The sequence below is a fragment of the Bombyx mori genome, chromosome 17 (assembly GCF_030269925.1).
Source record: "Bombyx mori chromosome 17, ASM3026992v2".
NCBI classification, from domain to species: Eukaryota; Metazoa; Arthropoda; class Insecta; order Lepidoptera; family Bombycidae; genus Bombyx; species Bombyx mori.
In genome coordinates this window covers 4,123,218-4,142,509 of record NC_085123.1, presented here as the reverse complement: position 1 = coordinate 4,142,509, position 19,292 = coordinate 4,123,218, and the positions used below count along the sequence as shown (strand labels likewise).

The window sequence follows — 19,292 nt, the reverse complement described above, 5'->3', positions numbered from 1 at the left end:
TAAAAGATCTTCAAGACTTGATATCCTACGGCGATCAATTCGTTCCGTCCCTGAGAAACTCGTCAGGAATGCGGGAACGGTTCTGTCTATACACACCTTTTCTATATTCACAAGCCATGTAACTCACCTTTACAATAAATAATGTGAATGCTTTATAATAAACGCCGGCCAGTAAGTAATGTTGTTTTAATTAGTTTTTGATTGTCTTTTATTTCGAATTAATGACGTTTGGTGTTGCATCTTTTGTTGTTTGTCTCTATTTACTTATAGGTCTATCTGTCTCTTCTTTATTCGGTATAGCTATGTTTTTTTATTCTGTGGCATGATGGAGAAATACGCCGACGGTAATTTTAAAATAAACCAGCTTTTAGCGGTTCAACAAAAACTCTTTCAAATTCAAATAAATTCGTATTATTCCTAATTTGAATTGTATAAAATTGTTTACTACAAATAAAGAGGAAACATTTAGGTTCTAATGATTCCTGATTTGATTTTTTTATTCTTATTGTCCGAGAAGGCAGACGATCATACAGCCCACCTGATTGATGTAAGTAGTTACCGTCGCTCATGGAGGTCAGCAATGCCAGGGGCAGAACCAAGCCGCTGCCTACCGCTTAATACTAACAAACTCTTAATATAAAATCTGATTTGTTCATTATCTGTGGTTTTTTTTATTGCTTAGATGGGTGGACCAGCTCACAGCCCACCTGGTGTTAAGTGGTTACCGGAGCCCATGGACATCCACAACGTAAATGCGCCACCCACCTTGAGATATAAGTTCTAAGGTCTCAAGTATAGTTACTGCCGGGTAGTTGGTGGTTTTTAATGTTATTTTCATTGTTTGTTACAGTCATACGCTGCGGAGAACTCGGCGGGCAACTCGCAGGTCATCCTCGACAGCTTGAACAACAAATATTTCTTCTACACCAGAACGAGAGGTCTTTTCCGCATCTGCTACCCGAAAGAAAGACCGCCTACAGGTAAGGAGACTCAGTAAAATGAGAAACTACAAATACGTATTATGTTGTGAGATGTTTTAGAAGATTCAACCTTATGTCTATGGAGTACGGTACAACCTAAGCGCTAAAAGATTCACGATATCGTCTGACCATTTACGTCATCTTTTTTCTCCCTACCAATTCTAGTGACCTCGAGGATTCATGCTAGATTCACAGAACGAGTAGGTGAGCTCACGGGGCTCTAACCCGGTGATGTTGCGAACACTAGCCCTAGCAAGAGCAGTGCTTTGCCGAATCTACCACCGGATTGGAAACGCGACCCACTGAGAAGATCCGGCGAGAAACTCAGTGGGCTGTGTCTTTGGGTTAATTTACTCGGACGGTGAACAGTGCTTGAGGTACCTAAAAGCACTGTTAGTGGATCAGGAGGATCCGAATTGACGTGTTTTGAGCGACGTCGACTGTTTACCATTCGGTCCGCAGGATTGGATATATTATGAAAAACTCTTAATTTTAAATTAACATTTTATTTGTGTTTCTTATGTATGTATGAGTTATATCTAATTTTGAGTAAATTCTTAAATAAATGAATACATACTAACATTATTATCCACTGCGTAACCACTGGTGGAAGGACCTATTGTGAGTCCGCACGGGTAGGTACCACCGCCCTGCCTATTTCTGCCGTGAAGCAGTAATGCGTTTCGGTTTGAAGGGTGGGGTAGCCGTTGTAACTATACTGAGACCTTAGAACTGATATCTCAAGGTGGGTGGCGCATTTACGTTGTAGATGTCTATGGGCTCCAGTAACCACTTAACACCAGGTGGGCTGTGAGCTCGTCCACCCATCTAAGCAATAAAAAAAAAATAAAAAAAAAAAAACTTACGTCAATAAGCTACTTTTAATTACGGCTGAATACTTGTTAATGAGAAATGGTATGATCAGAGAAATGCTAAACAGTAATATGATTAGTCTAATTGATCGTAACATTGTTTTTCTATCGTTATACAAGCCGTTGCAAAATATGCTTTATTTAATTAATCCTAAGAATCATTGTAGAATTTTAGAGGATTCTTCATCAAAAACGAGTTGAAGGAAAATGGACTTTATTGTTTGGGGATAAGCGTGCTGGCTACGACCGGCCAGCGTTGTACGGTATATTCGTCGGCAAATAACTGTTGAACACAATAATCTAAATGATTGTACATGTAGGTTGTTTGTTCCACGCTTTGCTTACTGATACATAGAGATAACGTTACTTTATCGATTTTCCAATATATCTGGATGAACAGGAAACGGGAAATCGATTGTTTCGGCGAACATACATTTTCTTATCACTAAGACTCTTTTGGTACGACAAGGCATATACCATGTAGCCTATTGGTTTACCACGTGTTTACGAACGACTTTCCCGATGAAGGAATAATTTCGAGTAACAAAAAGTAAACCCGTAATGTAATACATATATTTGCGTGATTATTGGTGGTTGGATGGATAGTAAGTGCGGGTAGGATGTTGTTTATTTCTGCCGCAAAATAGTCCAGTTTGAGGAGTGGAACAGTCGTGACACTTCCAAGACTACTTTCATAATTGTGGTAGGACCTCTTGTGAGACCCCTATTTCTGCCGTGAAGCAGTAATGCGTTTCGGTTTGAAGGACGGGGCAGCCGTTGTAACTATACTTGAGACCTTAGAACTTATATCTCAAGGTGGGTGACGCATTTACGTTGTAGATGTCTATGGGTTCCAGTAACCACTTAACACTAGGTGGGCTGTGAGCTCGTCCACCCATCTAAGCAATAAAAAAAAGACTTCGATCTAATTTTAGAAGGACGATGGTTGTGTTCACGTTGTGACGTCAATGGGTTCCAGTCACCTAGACTTCAAGTCAGCCGTAAGCTTGATCATCAGTGTATCTTCTTCTTCTTCCTGACGTTTTCCCGGTCTAGTGTCAGGGTCCGCTTTCCTACTTAAGCTCCTCCACTTTGCCCCGTCTTCCTTCTGTGTAAGGTTATTCTCGTCCATATCCGCCTTTACCATGGTTCACTTTGTATGCATTTTTAAAATAATAATAATAATAAATAAATGTATATTTACTAACGATCACGCCACGTTAACTGGTCCCGTGCTAAGTTCGTAAAGAACTTGTGTTACAGGTACCAGATAACGGAAATAAATAAAGAAAATGGAAAAGACATTTTATATTTATCACACAAATATTTTCCTTTGGCGGGATTCGAACACGCGACCCCCCCCCCCCCCCTTATGTAGTGACCATGTCACTTACCAATACACCAGACGGCCGTTAAAAATGCTCCTTTTTATATATAACAGGATTAATATTAAAGTTGAGCTAATCTTATAAATATGTATATAGTGTTAATCATACAAAAACAAGGACTGCTATACATTCTAACTTAATTTACTACTACTATACAATAAACGCATGCATAGAAGTAAAATTTATTATTTCCGTGCTCGCCCACCTGCCCGAGTGAAACTGGAAAGGCCTCCGGGATACCAGTAATTGTTCCTTTCAAAAAAAGTGTATAAATATCAAAGAATTTTTGTAAAAAGAATACACGATGACTAATCTATGCGAGATATTGTAATCTTGAAATTAAACGGTTGTCTGGAAGAGATCGCTTTTAGCGATAAGACCGCCTATTGTACAAATGTATCTGCTTTTTTTGATTGTTTTTGAATGTAAATTGTGTTTTGGTGTGCAATAAAGTGTATTCTCTCTCTCTCTCTCTATCTCTCTCTTGAAAGTATTTCAATTAAAAACAAAAAAAATATAATAATAATTCTTTTTTAAATAAATTATTTTTTTATTATTTAAAAACCGTATTTCGATTAAATAAAAACGTGATTCGTCAAAGATTTCACTTCGTAGAACCGGTGTGAAAGTATTTTTGGATCGATGAACGTGTCATAAAAATATTGTTAAAAATTATGTACATACATATAATGTAATATGTTATCGTTTTTATAACATTACATGCGTCGTTATCGCGTGTTTACTACAAAAGTATGTATACGATTTTAAAATGATTTTCACTTGAGGAATCGAAATGTTGTAATTAAAAAGAAAGTGCCTTATTTTGAAGTAGGAACGCTATAATGTTAACGAGTTCGGCGAGTACGTAATTGTTTAAAAATTAAGCAATTCTATGTTTAACTGTCTCAGTTTTTTATTTTTATTATATTTAATTAAATAATTTTTAACAGGAGCTACACGCATCTACTTTCTAGTCACTGTTAAAATTTTCTATAAGCTTCTATGAATATCAACGAAATACTTTTTTTTTATGATTGAGGGATTACTGGTGGTACTTGTCCTTGTGAACCTGGAAAGGCCTCCTTTCCAGGTTCACAAGGACAAGTGGGCGAGCAAGGGCTTAGCCAGAAGGGGCAGGATTTGCTAACAGCTACCCGAGCGCCTCCAAAGGAGACCTAACAACTAAAGAGTACCTTTTTTTTTTTATTGCCTTTGTAGGCAGACGGGCATACGGCCCACCTGATGGTGAGTGGTTTCCGTCGCCCATGGACTTCAGCAATGCCAGGGGCAGAGCCAAGCCGCTGCCTACCGCTTAATACTCTCGCGAATGAATCTACTACCGGATCGGAAACGCGACCCACTGAGAAGATCCGGCGAGAAACTCAGTGGGCTGTCTCTATGGTGTGCTGGTGTTATTCTTGATCACTAAGACTCGACTTAGGTGTTATCCGTCAACATTCGAATATACTTCTAGCGTTAGCGTAAAAGTGGTTTTGATTATGTCTGTGACTCGCGAAAGCCGAAGAAAATACAATTGAAGTCGTCCGAAAATATTACAGGCTAATAAATTCAACCGTATTTTTTATTGCTTAGATGGATGGACGAGCTCACAGCCCACCTGATGTTAAGTGGTTACTGGAGCCCATAGACATCTACAACGTAAATGCGCCACCCATATTGAGATATTCGATTAAAAATATGAAAACATAACGTTATCGTGATTGATCTATCGTAGAAACGAAATAAATCATTAAACATACATCGGTGAGGTCATTGATACTAGTTTCGCACATTGGAAAGTTGTCCATTGCATATTCACAGTCCGTAGTGATGACCGTATATGATTAGTGAAGTGTTGAAATATTCAGGGCAGAGACGAAGGTCTAGGCCGTACGTGGGCTGTTAGAATTCAATGAAAAATGGCCACTCGATTAATAATTTGATTTAGTGATCAGTGAAGCATATAGATTAATTAAAAAAATGCTTTAATACATCCACTGAAGATATAAATTAAATGAAAAACTTAAAATTTTACACAATATGTATTCCTATTTATTTTAGACTAGAAAAGTGCGAAAAGTATTCTATTAGTTTAGAATTAACACGAAAATAGTTGTCAACATTACAGGACGCGTCGGTTATCCATGAATTAAGCTTTTAGAATTGTGAACTTCAGAATTTTTTATTCCTTTTTTTAATGTGGAATATATCCATAGTTAAAAAAAAATACATTTATGGATTCATTATTGTAAGACACTGCAAATTATGGTCCAGTAGTCGAAAGATACGACATATAGAAACTGCATAAAACCTACTTTAAAAAAAATCGATTTTAATTCGAATTTAAATTCGACCTTATTGGATTAGTGCTCTTCAAAAATAAAACTTAAAATGGCTAATCGAATAGGTGTGATAGGAAATACGGAACCAATTTCAGCTCACGTGTATTTAAGACGAAAGTAAAAAAAAACTATTAATTACGAATTTTCCTTGTAGAATTACAGAAGATTTAATAATACACAGTAAGTATTATTAGCCGGTACATTCAAATGTTGGGCTCACCCGTTCATCTATTGACAAATCTCAGTTAGCCAAATCATCTGTACGTGTCTAATTTGTAGATGTCCTCTTGCAAGACAAAGTTCCTATTAGTGATAAAACACGTATCTATTTGTTCTTTTAGTGATATGATAACGCAACGCTTAAAACATTTTTTTAACGATTATCTATCTATATATATACTAGCTGACCCGGCATCATTGTTTTGCCATATATAAGATTTCTAGGGAATTTCTAGTGTAGAAAAAAAAACTTACTTATTGTAATTGTGTTAGGATGTGGTAAAGGAGTGAAAGATGTATGTAGTGCTGTGAACGATGTGGGAATATATAATAAAAATAACAAAACCTCATTCAACCACATAATACCTCATTATAACAAAAAAAAATGTCCAAATAAAAAAAATAATGCTAGGGGTGGACAACCCTAATCACTTAGGGGTATAAAAAATAGATAGTAGCCGATTCTCAGGCTTACTGAATATGCATAAATAATTTCATGAGAATCGGTCAAGCGGTTTCGGAGGAGTATGGGAACGAACATTGTGACACGAGAATTTTATATATTAGATAAATGAATTGCTGTTCGTTAGTCTCGCTAAAACTCGAGAACGGCTGGACCGATTTGGCTAATTTTAGTCCTGAATTTCCTTTTGAACATCAAAGCCACGTTACACTGACCGCTTTTGCGCCGTCTGCATCCAGTGGATTCCCGTGAAGATCAACAGTCGTCAGTACACCTCGAATATTGTATGAGGAATATGTCCAGCAGTGGACCTCTGTGGGCTGAGAGATACATAGATATGTGACGATATGTAACGCAGTAATGCGTTTCGGTTTGAAGGGTTGGGCAGGCGTTGTCACTATACTGAGACCTTAGAACTCATATCTCAAGATGGGTGGGCGGTATTTACGTTGTAAATGTCTATGGGCTCCGGTAACACCAGGTGGGCTGTGAGTTCGCCCACCCATCTAAGCAATAAATAATAATAATTAATAAACGATTAATAAATCCGCACTTTATACGGATTAATAAAGAGTCGTACTATCGACGGTTCGCGCTCTAAGGGTTAAGTATTGAAATTGCTTTGTAATAATAACGGTAAGAATCTGTTGTTGTGGTGTTGGTTCCTAATAGAAAGACGCTTGAACAGATAAGCTATAATAGATAAAACAGTATATGTAAATGCAATTAATAAAAGATAATTTTATAATAATTGTGAAATGATGACGCTATTTGGTAATCTGGTTTCGAATCAAGCAATGCGTGTGTGTTGGACAGATGGACGCTTGGACAGATAAGCTATAATAAATCTAAGCAATAAAAAAATTTATGAAAGGATAAGAAGTATGTGAATGCCTTACATACCTACTATTGTTGCGTGGCATACCGAATAAACAATAGTTTATTAGGAAGGTCGTCTATATCGCTACCGACGGAACTGGAGGCTAGGACCTTGGCCTGACGCCTTAATTCCATCATTGCACGCCATTTTATACCGTACTTTGTTAATTTTTAATCAATCGAGAAAGCTACTTTAAATTTATATATAAACTAGCGAATTGCCCCGGCTTCGCTCGGGTACTTAACAAAAATTTTAAAAATTAATAATTATAATACACATACATAAAACCTTATATTTGCGTGAGGTTACTAAAAATGAGAATTATAAAGAAACATGGAATATGGTTATTTTAATGAATTTTTATATTTATTTAAAAAAAATCTGTTACTGTTTTTTTTTGTTATTTTTAATAAGTATTTAATTAGTTTTTTTTCTAATTTTCGAATATGCTTTAGGGGCTCTTTTTGTAAATAATGATGTGTTCTGCAAATTCGTTCTAAATTATTTTATACTACCATCAATAGTTATCGCAGCCCACCTGATCTAAATAATATTTTAGGTAATTTTTTTAAACCTTGGATTTTATTAAAGCCTTTCCCAAAGTGGGCGATAACGCCCCCTTGTGGGCGCTGCAGGCCTAAAGGGGGGGCGGAAAGAGACCCAGAAAAAAAGAGGGCGTTGTGTAGAGGCTTGGGAGACGATTTTTAATTTCATCTAGTCGAACTCTCAGACACCGGCTGAGCTCTCGCTATACAGTGGTTTTGAGATGGTGGAGAAAATTTAATACCTAAAATGAATTTGAATCTTTTGGTGTCAATGATTACGGTTGAATTTCGATTAGGAAAAAACTAGTACATATTATTGTAATTACCTATATCAATAATAATAGAACGAACGTGAGTTGCATTTAATGAAACCTAAATAAGCAACTAATTAATACTCCGACTAACATAATATAGTAATTAAAATATTAATTAGTAATTAAAATTATAAATACGTGTATTGCAATTTCAATTATAATGCGATAAATTACAAGTTACGTTTTCCTGCTGAATCTACCTATTCGAATCCATAAATAAATATGACATTGTGGAAATATAAAATAGAAATAGCCATGATTTATTAATGTTTGATATTTTTCTTTATATTTTTGGATTGAATACACGGTGTATTCCGAAATCGTATTTGATTGATCATTCGTTGATTCTTAAAGAAATTGTCAATTAAATTGTGAAGAAAACTATGGAAGGTAGTGCTAGATGGTCCTCCTTAGTTCTACCCTCCATGAAGAAAACCTAATCTAATAAATTGACAGATTTTTAACGCTACAGATTATACACTGAATACAAGAATATAAATGTCTATGGTTTTCGATTCAGCCTTACATGGGTAAAATGTAAATGTATTGTTACTATATTGTTTTGTTCGACAATTATAAAATCTGAATGCGTAGGCGATGGAGCAACGATTGAATTGAATTACGCGCGATAAATGATATTATTTTAAATTGTATGAACCATATGCGAAACGCTTACCTAATAGTCTCAAACCATATTACATAATAATTAACAATCAATACATTTTCATGTCCCCATAAATTAAAATTTTAAGATACTACTTTTATCGACCGTCTGGTGTAGTGGTAAGTGACATGGTCACTACACAAGGGGGTCGCGGGTTCGAATCCCGCCAAGGGAAGATATTTGTATGATAAAATATATAAATGTATTTTCCAGGGTTATGAATGTATATTAAATATATGTATGTGTATAATAAAAATCTTACATTTATTTCCGTTATCTGGTACCTGTAACACAACTTCTTTACGAACTTATCACGAGACCAGTTAACGTGGCGTGATTGTTAGTAAATATTTATTATTATTATTTATTATTATTATTACTATAATTTTATCAAGGTTCATTTGATAGCTATGGAATTATATTATACTTTTTAAAGTTTGTTTTTACGTTGCCTTAAATATATTGGATACTAGAGCGGGTGTGAGCATGAATGCAATGTGACATGGTATACTTAAAATCGTATTATAATTACAAGTAAAGTTAAAAAGTTCGATTTAAATAAGCAGTGTTTATTATTTGAAAACGTTAACTGAATCAATGACAATTTTAATATTACCTCCCTCCGCCAACTAATCTGTTCAAGTGATATTTTCCAACTGTCATCTCGCTTGTAAGCTAAAATTAAATACGGTACAAATGCAGAAAGCGGTAAGACCAATGGCCGTTTGTCTTGTGATTATGGTGTCTCTGGATGGTTGCGAACTGTCCAAGTACTTTCTCGATAATACGAGGCCGTCAACGCAAAAGTGGCCTAACTTACCATAGTTAGTATGGAGGCAATTAGGCTTGAATTTTTATTAGTAGGCAAAAAAAATACGCGCAAAAATAATGTTTACAAAGCTATCTGTTATCTATGGGTGGAACTATATAGGCCGGTTTTGCATCAACATTTATTATTATATTTTAAACTAACTGACCCGGCAAACTTCGTAGTGCCTCAATCGATAAATAAAAGTCCTAAGCTTTTGTAAAAAATAAACTTAAAACAAACAAAAGGAAGCAGTCCGACGGGGGGGGCACATTAAAGGAAAAATAAAATTGTTATTTTTTTAAAATTTTGAGCATTTTCATATTGATCTACCTTTTAAACCTTCTCTGGACTTCCACAAATAATTCAAGACCAAAATTAGCCAAAGCGGTCCAGCCGTTCTCGAGTTTTAGCCAGACTAACGAACAGCAATTCATTTTTATATATATAGATAAATTCCAATATACGTCATATAAGCTTGAATATAAAAAAGGTGGATTAGGCTACTTTTGCGCTGATGGCCTCATATGACGAGCTAGATCGTTTGAATAATCGCGGAGAGCGCAGGTGAAGTGAAATCTTCGTGTCAAATAGACGGCATCGACCGGTCCTGGAGTCTTCGATATCTGCATTTAGGGCTGCCTCGGTTGATGTTTTATATTGACATACGATTTTGTTACAGACCTTTTAACAGAGATCACCTATAGGGTTATAAAGGGTAAATATTATACATATAACGGCAACCCGGTCACGTTTATTACTGTAATTGTCGCCAATTGTATGAAGAACGTAGGTAGGACGTCTTGTGAGTCCACACGGGTAGGTACCACCACCCTGCCTATTTCTGCCGTGAAGCAGTAATGCGTTTCGGTTTGAAGGGCGGGGTAGCCGCTGTACTGTTACAAGTGAGACCTTAGAACTCATGTCTCAAGGTGGGTGGCCCCATTTACGTTGTAGATGTCTATGGGCTCTGGTAACCACTCAACACCAGGTGGGCCGTGAGCTCGTCCACTCATCGAAGCAATAAAAAATATATATCAGTTTTTGAAGTACCACGAAAGAAACCTAAAGTACCAATAACAATTGTATCTATTTTCATCGTGGTCTGATTATTGTCTCAAGAATTGCAAGAATGCATAAATTTTCAGTGCACAGGAATCATCGGGTGCCTATTACTGTAATCAAACTGCGCCGATCGTATTGCGACAATCACACGTTACAGAACTAATCGGATGTTGACTTTTGTCGTCTTATCAATTTCTTATGTCTCTTCATTATTATTAAATTTATTAATGTACACTTAACACCAAAAAAATGCATCATTTTATTTATCATATTTTTCTGGGAATCGACAATCTTATGATGACGGAATATTAAATTTTATACTTGACAGCCTTGTTTTCTCAGGATGGGCATCCTTGACTCTGTCCATCGCCGGTTCAACGATCATTTACTGGTGGTAGGACCTGTTGTGAGTCCGCGCGGGTAGGTACCACCGCCCTGCCTATTTCTGCCGTGAAGCAGTAATGCGTTCGGTTTGAAGGTGGATGCGGTATTTGTACTTGAAAAACTATGCCTTATTTTTTCACGTTGTTTAGTTTATGTATCAACATTTCTTTCAGCCTGGCATTGTTTTCCAAAAAAATAAATTACTTATTTGATAACATCCCAAAACTATCCATGCCATAGTTTTTAAATTCGCCAATAGGCAAAGGGCTTAGCCCATACAGCCTTATAGCAAACCTATATGCTGTCAAACGAAAGAGTTGTTTGTGACTTGAACAAAAATAAAAAAAAATAGCTAATGCTTATAATTCACAGGCTTCTTAGTTTATTTTTGTTCAATTCAATATTTATATATTGTAATAATAAATATTACTTAAAACCATGAATTTTTTAATATTTTTAGATATTAATGATTCCATTAGTAAAATTATCAATGGCCTACCATTACTCTATTCTTATTATATATGATCAGAGAGTTTTGGCAGCAACCCGAGTGAAGCGTCACTTGAATTTTTATTTTAATGTTTTTTTAATAGTTTATTGTGTAATTTGTATTATTTGTATTTGTAATATGGTGTATAAAAGGTCTGCGTAAACTCATGCTCAGTCAATGTGATATTCGTCGAGTTGACGTCAAAACTCCCAAAAAGCAATAAAAAGAGATACACCGGCTTTTTATTGACATAAAAAATATATAACTTCGACAGACTAGGCTGTATAGGCTACGCTCTTTGCCTGCTTATTGGTGAATTTAAAAACAACAACAACAATATCGTTGCCGGCTTCCGGATTTTCATTTCATTTTATTATTATTATGAGGATATAATAATAATAAAATGTACGTAAGGACTTATTTCTAGCAACATTAACCACAATTAACTTATTTAATACTGTAAATAGTTATGAGAGCGATTATTGATTTCGAAGAAAACAATTAACAACTTAATTTTAGCTGCAGAAAAAAACAGATTTCTCTTAAACCTGGGTGAGAATATAAAAAAAAAATTCTGAATATGAAACGATATTTCTTTGTCTATCAAATTAAGTTAAAACCATCATGACAGGACAACTTTTTTTAGGGGCCTAAACGCCCATAGAAAATGGGCATTGTCCTTTATCTTTTATTAATTGCATTTACATATACTGCTTTATCTATTATAGCTTATCTGTTTAAGCGTCTTTCTATTAGGAACCAACACCACGACAACAGATTCTTACCGTTATTATTACAAAGCAATTTCAATACTTAACCCTTAGAGCGCGAACTGTCGATAGATCGATTCTTTATTGACGCGTATAAAGTGCGGACCGTCGGAATAACGGCGATTGCGCAGTTTTCTTTATTTTTAATTAACATGTTGAACGCTTTTCGACCCACCGGTGGGCTTAGCGTATTTACTATAAAATTCGGACCACGCCAAAATGACGAAATCGGTAATTTTTATCAACTTTATTTTTTTATTCTAAAATTTATAAAATGCGATCATTTGGACCGAAGATATAATACAAATTAGCGACTTTTACCGTATAGTTTTTAAGGTATTTAAAAAAGGCTATATACGTTGATTAAAAGTACAAGTTTCTATTGGACTTGAAAACCACGCCGTGCGTTTCGGCTAAAGGGCCATGCGGCTGACTTCCACACGCGTTTTGTTTGATAGCTGCAATCTGTGGCTTGTAGGAAGCGTTTACGTTGTAACCCTCACGCGGTTCACGGGTGACCTCCGTGGCCCGAACGGTTCAGTAAGATAAGGCTCACCGGTGAGCACCGTGGCCTGAATGAAAATTTAGTTTTTTTATTTATTTATTGCTTAGATGGATGGACGAGCTCACAGCCCGCCTGGTGTTAAGTGGCTACTGGAGCCCATAGACATCTACATCGTAAATGCGCCACCCACCTTGAGATATAAGTTCTAAGGTCTCAAGTATAATTACAACGGCTGCCCCACCCTTCAAACCGAAACGCATTACTGCTTCACGTCAGAAATAGGCGGGGCGGTGGTACCTACCCGTGCGACTCACAAGAGCTCCTGCCACCAGTAAATGGCGTTCATCGTGTTAAATAAATACGGTTATATTAAGAATATGTTTCATTTAAGTAGTTTGATATGTCACTTACACATAACAGAAATAATTACGAAAATCCATCTACATTTGAAGAAAATAACTTTGAATAAGAATTCTGTGCACATTTAATTAATACTGTGCTTATTTCAAAAATCCTGTAGCAATTTCTGTTAATAATATTATAATAATATACAAAGGCACTGTTTTCTACTGTGAGTACAACGGTAATCGGGTAAAATATGTGCTCTGTGTGAAACCAAGGAGCACAGTTCCAGCCTTATTACCCTGAAGATAAAATATCTGATGCCTGAGTCATTGCACCTGATAGTCGCACATTTCTTGTGATTCGTTGAAGCTTAACGAGTTTGTCTGTTACAATGTTGGGAAGATAAAATGAATACGTAATTAAGTTATTTTTTTGTATTTTTTATTTAGAACTTTTTATGTCTTGTTGTATGTACGTATTTGGACTTTATTTTTACTAATATTAATTTGAAACGTTGTTTTGGAATAAAAATTTATTATATTATCTGAAACCGCTGCGTTCATCGACAGTGCGTTTCCAGAGGTCTTTTTTGTCACGTACCCGGCTATGGAATGAGCTCCCTTCCGCGGTGTTTCCCGAGCGCTATGACATGTCCTTCTTCAAACGAGGCTTGTGGAGAGTATTAAGCGGCAGGCAGCGGCTTGGCTTTGCCCTTGGCATTGCTGAAGTCCATGGGCGACGGTAACCACTCACCATCAGGTGGCCCGTATGCTCGTCTGCCTAAAAGGGCAATAAAAAAAACAGTACTGTTGTTTGGTCTATCTAAATTTTTATGTTTTTGTGAGTACGTAAATATAAAGGCTTATATATAACATGTAGTATATAGGTACAAGAAGGAACTGTTACTGACGAAGACGTCGAAAACAAAGCGAAATAGACGAGAAAATTAAGGAAATCTGATCCCACCATCACGTGGATTGAATAACTAGATAGTAGGTATATAGGTACCACAGCCTTGCTTATTTCCGGTTTGAAGAGTGTGTTGCAGCGTCACAAATATAGAGAAAGACGTTTATCACATGTTGCGGAAAAAAAACTCAAGCATTCGTTGTTTGTGTTCTGATGTAAATATTTATCACCAAACGTCTATCTGGACACACGGCTCACGGGCGTAAGTAACGCTTAAAAACATCGGAAATAGGATCGATTTTTTTAAATTACCACCCCCCCCCCTCACTTATTCCGTGGTAGCCTAAGAGGCTAATCTAGCTACGCCCCGACGGGTAGGTAAGCTCACGGGCTCAACCTGTCAGAATTTGTTAACACAAGCCCTAGCAAGTGCAGTGCTTCGCGCAGAATCTACCACCGGATCTGGATCGATAAGAGTCTCCACTAATGAAACTAATCTGCAACTATTGACAGTTAAACTAATCTATAAGTATTAGTACGTGAGGTAGTTGATTTCATAAAACAGTGTCAAACAACCGACCCGGTTTAGCTTGTGACTTATGTAACAGCCTCGTCCTTTGTTCTCTTGGCATAAAATTAATAATTACAGATTGCATTGTATTCAAAGTCGTCGACAGCCTCCATCATGCGATGACAACATGTTTTCAAAACGGCGTTCGAAGCACGCACACATGATAAATGAACTTAGTGTTTTTAGTTATCGTAACCAAATTGTACTCTTATTGCTACTATTTTTATCTAAATGCTCCAATACACTGGAAGTAACAAGTTGCAATCGGACTTAAAAGATATTACTTAGTCGTGCGCACACGGCTTATCTTGCAAGCCATATTTTTATTTTTTATTTGTTGTTTTTAGTTTTGTATATATTTTTATTTATTTATTTATTCCATTAAATACAAAGTCAGGCTTATAGTTTGCACCAAAACGCCTAACTCGTTAACACAAAAAAATCATTATTAAAATTATTAATTACTATTATTATGCTAAAAATAACATTATTTTAGAAAAAAGTATTCTCCAACTATCGGCAATACTTTTAGCTCGTGATGTGTTTTGTGTGCCTAATAAATAAATACCACAACGTGAATGTCTCTATTCACAGTGACCACTGTAATACAAACATGAATACAGCTTAATGACAAAAATGGGTAGAGTTATACAATAGTTCCGTCTATTTCCCTGCCTATCCGCTAGTAGCCTAAGAGGCTATTCCAGCTTCTCGTGGACGGGTAAGTGAGCTCATGGACTCAACCTGAGAGAATTCGCTGACGCCTAGCAAGAGCCTCGCAGATTCTACCACTGTATCGAAATCGCGATCCACTGAGAAAATCCGTCGACATACTCTGTATTCCGTGTACCTGTGTTTCAATAATACTCCCTACCATCAGTTCCATTCTGTTCTTTCATCGCTTATTTCCATTTTACTGTTCTCGTCGAACCCGTCGCTTGCGACGAAGGGCTCGACGAGTGAATTAACTCATAGACACAGCCCACTGAGTTTCTCGCCGGATCTTCTCAGTGGGTCGCGTTTCCGATCTGGTGGTGGTTTCTGCGAAGCGCTGTTCTTGCTAGGGCCAGTGCTAGCAGCACTCCCGGTTAGAGCCCCGTGAGCTCACCTACACGTCAAGGAAAAACTGAAATAGCTTCTCAAGGCTATCAGCATAAATAGAGAAATAATTATCGTTTAAGTGATTAAAAAGGAATAGTAAGAAATATTTTTTTTCACTTTATTCCCGACTTCGTTACGAGTCTTTCAAAACCCTTAACTACGAGTATGAATTGTACTCGATTGTGAGGAATCTTGCTTTTGAAACGGTCCGAAAATCTCAAATTATTACCTACTTTCATCTACCTGAACCTGACATGGGTTCTTCGCTTTTCTCAAAACTGCCACGAATATTTACGACTTGATTGTTCCATTGTGTTTCATAGCACAACCGAATACAGTTTTGTAAGTCGTAAAAACACGTTGCATTTAATTGTATGTATAAAGAATAAACGTGCAGAGGATTGACCATGGTGTTAAATTAGCATTCAGTTTGTCTCATCAGTGAAGGCTTCGTGAGGTAATAAACTCATCTCATGTATATATTGTTCTAACAATGTAAGATTTGTTAATTGACAATATTGATCGCGTAGGTATTGATCCATCTCAAGAAAGAATTCACAAATAACAATCTGTGGCGCATTTTTAAATATTGTTGTGGAGGTAAGTTGATGTGCGAGATAGATCACGTATTTCGTTTAAAAAAACTTTTTTTAAATCTGTTTGCATATAAGTCGACCTGAGTATGTATATGAGTATATATCCCTATAGACCTCGAGACGGTGAGAGGTATTTTGATGAAATTTTTAGGAAATCTTCAAATTGTCCTAGCGAGTAATCCTGTGCAGTTTGATAGGAATCGTATCGAAGTCAAAGCAAAGATAGGCCAGAAAACCGGTTTGGGGTTTGATTTGTTTATTTACGAAATATTTTCTGTTTTTTTTCTCATCTGCCTATGCTGATTGCCTTGAGAGGCTATTTCAGCTTCTCCTTGACGTGTAGATGAGCTCACGGGTCTCAAACCGGGTGTGTTGCTAACATTGGCCCTAGCAAGAGCAGTGCTTCGCAGAATCTATCACCGGATTTTCTGGTTGTTAGCTAAAGCATCGCATACCAAACTGTCTAGTGTATTATCAATCTGTTAGAGCCAACGTATTGTAATTTCTTGTTAATTGTCATCACCAATGACCGTTAAATTTTAAACTTCATCACCGTCTTTCTAAGCAAAACTCCCAAAATACTCGAATCTATTTAGGTCACTTAAAAAGGCACTTGCTTAATCTCGATTACCTTAAATCTGAAGATTAACACGTAAATCCACAACAAACGTAGCTGGCTTGATATTAATAAATTACCAACAGGAAGTGTACACCAGCTACTATGAAGTTTCGAGAAATTACGTTCCGTCCCAAGTACATCGGTGATGTCATAATTGTTTGATTGCTACTTAGATACGGCGACGAGTAAATTATCCTTGTGCAAAGCGATTCGTTCTAGAATTTACAGGCATAACGTCGGATATCCCCAATCGATATTAAACGTATGCGATTATCGAGTACGAGTATTAATGGCGGTAGGACCTCTTGTGAGTCCGCGCGGGTAGGTACCACCGCCCTGCCTGTTTCTGCCGTGAAGCAGTAATGCGTTTCGGTTTGAAGGGTGGGGCAGCCGTTGTAACTATACTGAGATATTAGAACTTATATCTCAAGGTGGGTGGCGCATTTACGTTGTAGATGTCTATGGGCTCCAGTAACCACCTAACACCAGATGGGCTGTGAGCTCGTCCACCCATCTAAGCAATAAAAAAAATTATCAGATCAGTTGTTCGATATCGAAAGTCCTGCGAGAAACTCAGCGGACGGTTGTTTAGGTTAGGTATTACGATATTAAAAAGGTGAGATTTAACCGTATAATTAGTTTTAAAATGTATCCACAATTCTATTAAGTATTTTAGGATAAATAAATTATTTAAATATGTAATGTTATTATAATTGTAGCTTAGAGATCGAAGCACTCCAAAAAAAAAGCTACAAAATGTTCGTGTCACGGACTTATAATACAATAGGTTTTTTTTTTGCAAAACAGATCCAGTTATTTTGTAGCGTTAATAAATGTTGTTACTATGATAATATGTTTCTTTATTTTTATCTCACCTCACGGTCCACCTGGTGTTAATTTGTAACCGGAGCCCGTAGACATCTATACAAAAACGAACACACGTAAACAATTAAAAACGTATTTACAACGCGACCCGCCCTCGCTTCGCTTCGGAAACATCAATTTTTTTTTTATTGATAGCTGAGTCCCGTGATGCTACTCGCGGTTATTGTCATACCGCGGGTGACGCCGCGGGGCGAAGCTATTCTAAAAAAAGCCTAGCCTAGCCTAAGTTACTCCTTATATCATCAGCTACCTATCAGTGAAAGTCCCGTCAAAATCGGTCCAGCCGTTCCAGAGATTAGCCAGAACAAACAGACAGACACAAAATTGTAAAAAATGTTCTTTTGGTGTATATACCGATATAAAATATATTCATATGCATGTAGTAAAAAGCGGTTATTTCAATACTACAAACAGACACTCTAATTTTATTTATATGTTTAGATGAATATTTGTATATATACAAGGAATAGTATGATAATATATATTGTTTTTTTTATACTCGTAGTATGAGTTTCTGTCTTAAGGACTGCAAGAGCTGCCAATTTATAAATTTTAAAAATATTATTATAATTAATTTGAACATTATATTTTGATTAAGGCTATTTGACAAATAACATTTAGTTACATTAGAATGAAAAAATTGTCCCTTTTAATTCTTACGTTCCATATGATAATTTACGATCATTCGTGACCAAGAGAATCATTTAACAATATTGTCATTTCTAGTTTTTCTTTGCTTGTTTGTTTGTGACTTTGTTAGTATGTTACAATGTTGATGCGTGCATTCCAATAACTTATTGTTTCCTGTTTATTGGTAAAGTTTCTATATATGTACATATTTATATATGTCGTGGCAATGAATTCTTAGAAGTGTCCTAATGATTTTGGCGTCACTGTTTTTAAATACGGAAAATCTTATAGAAGACCAAACGTGCCCAAAAACTTGTAGGATTAAAATGAGGATCAAGCGACGTTGGCTATCTCTTGCATTAGTCGGCTCTGGTATGCGTCGCCGGCGAACACGATAAGCGGGTTATTGTGTCGCGTCATCGCTTCGAAATAGTCCCCGAAACTGCTGGGCATACAAACAAACAAACTTTCACATTTATTCCATTAAGTACAGACGAACCGGTCATCGGTGCGAGCGAATGCGACCGTCATCAATATATTCATAGGTTACGTCTAATTAAATGGACGCAAAAGTGAAACTTCAAACTGCATTTCAAATTTCGAATTGCAATTCTCTTTTTGTTTTTAAAAAAGTACTCAAATCTATATATTTTTAATACGTGAGGCAAAAACGTTGTACCCCTTTTTACGAAAATTGCGCGGACTGAGGGGTATGAAATTTCCCACACATAGAAAATATAGAGAAGGAGTGCGAAAGGTTAATATTTTTTTAAAATAAGCATAAAAAATAGATTAAATCAATAAAAAAAAACATTACACACACTACCATGTATTTGAGACACACACGCGCATGCATACCTACTAATTGTTTATTGTCAAACTTTTGTCATAGTCTGTGATCAAATTTAAAATAGATTAATATTGTTTGTCTTTATCAATATTTGTCT

General features: G+C 36.3%; 1 protein-coding gene across 2 annotated transcripts in view; it reads left to right on the top strand.

The window, feature by feature from the left end:
• The window catches only part of LOC101739854 (uncharacterized), a 58,493-nt gene that overhangs the window by 18,418 nt on the left and 20,783 nt on the right, over window positions 1-19,292 (top strand). For both annotated transcript variants that reach the window (XM_004921890.5, XM_004921891.5), the window contains exon 2: window positions 851-980. In XM_004921890.5, coding sequence (XP_004921947.1) covers window positions 851-980 — 130 coding nt within the window. The remainder of the gene's footprint in view (window positions 1-850; window positions 981-19,292) is intronic.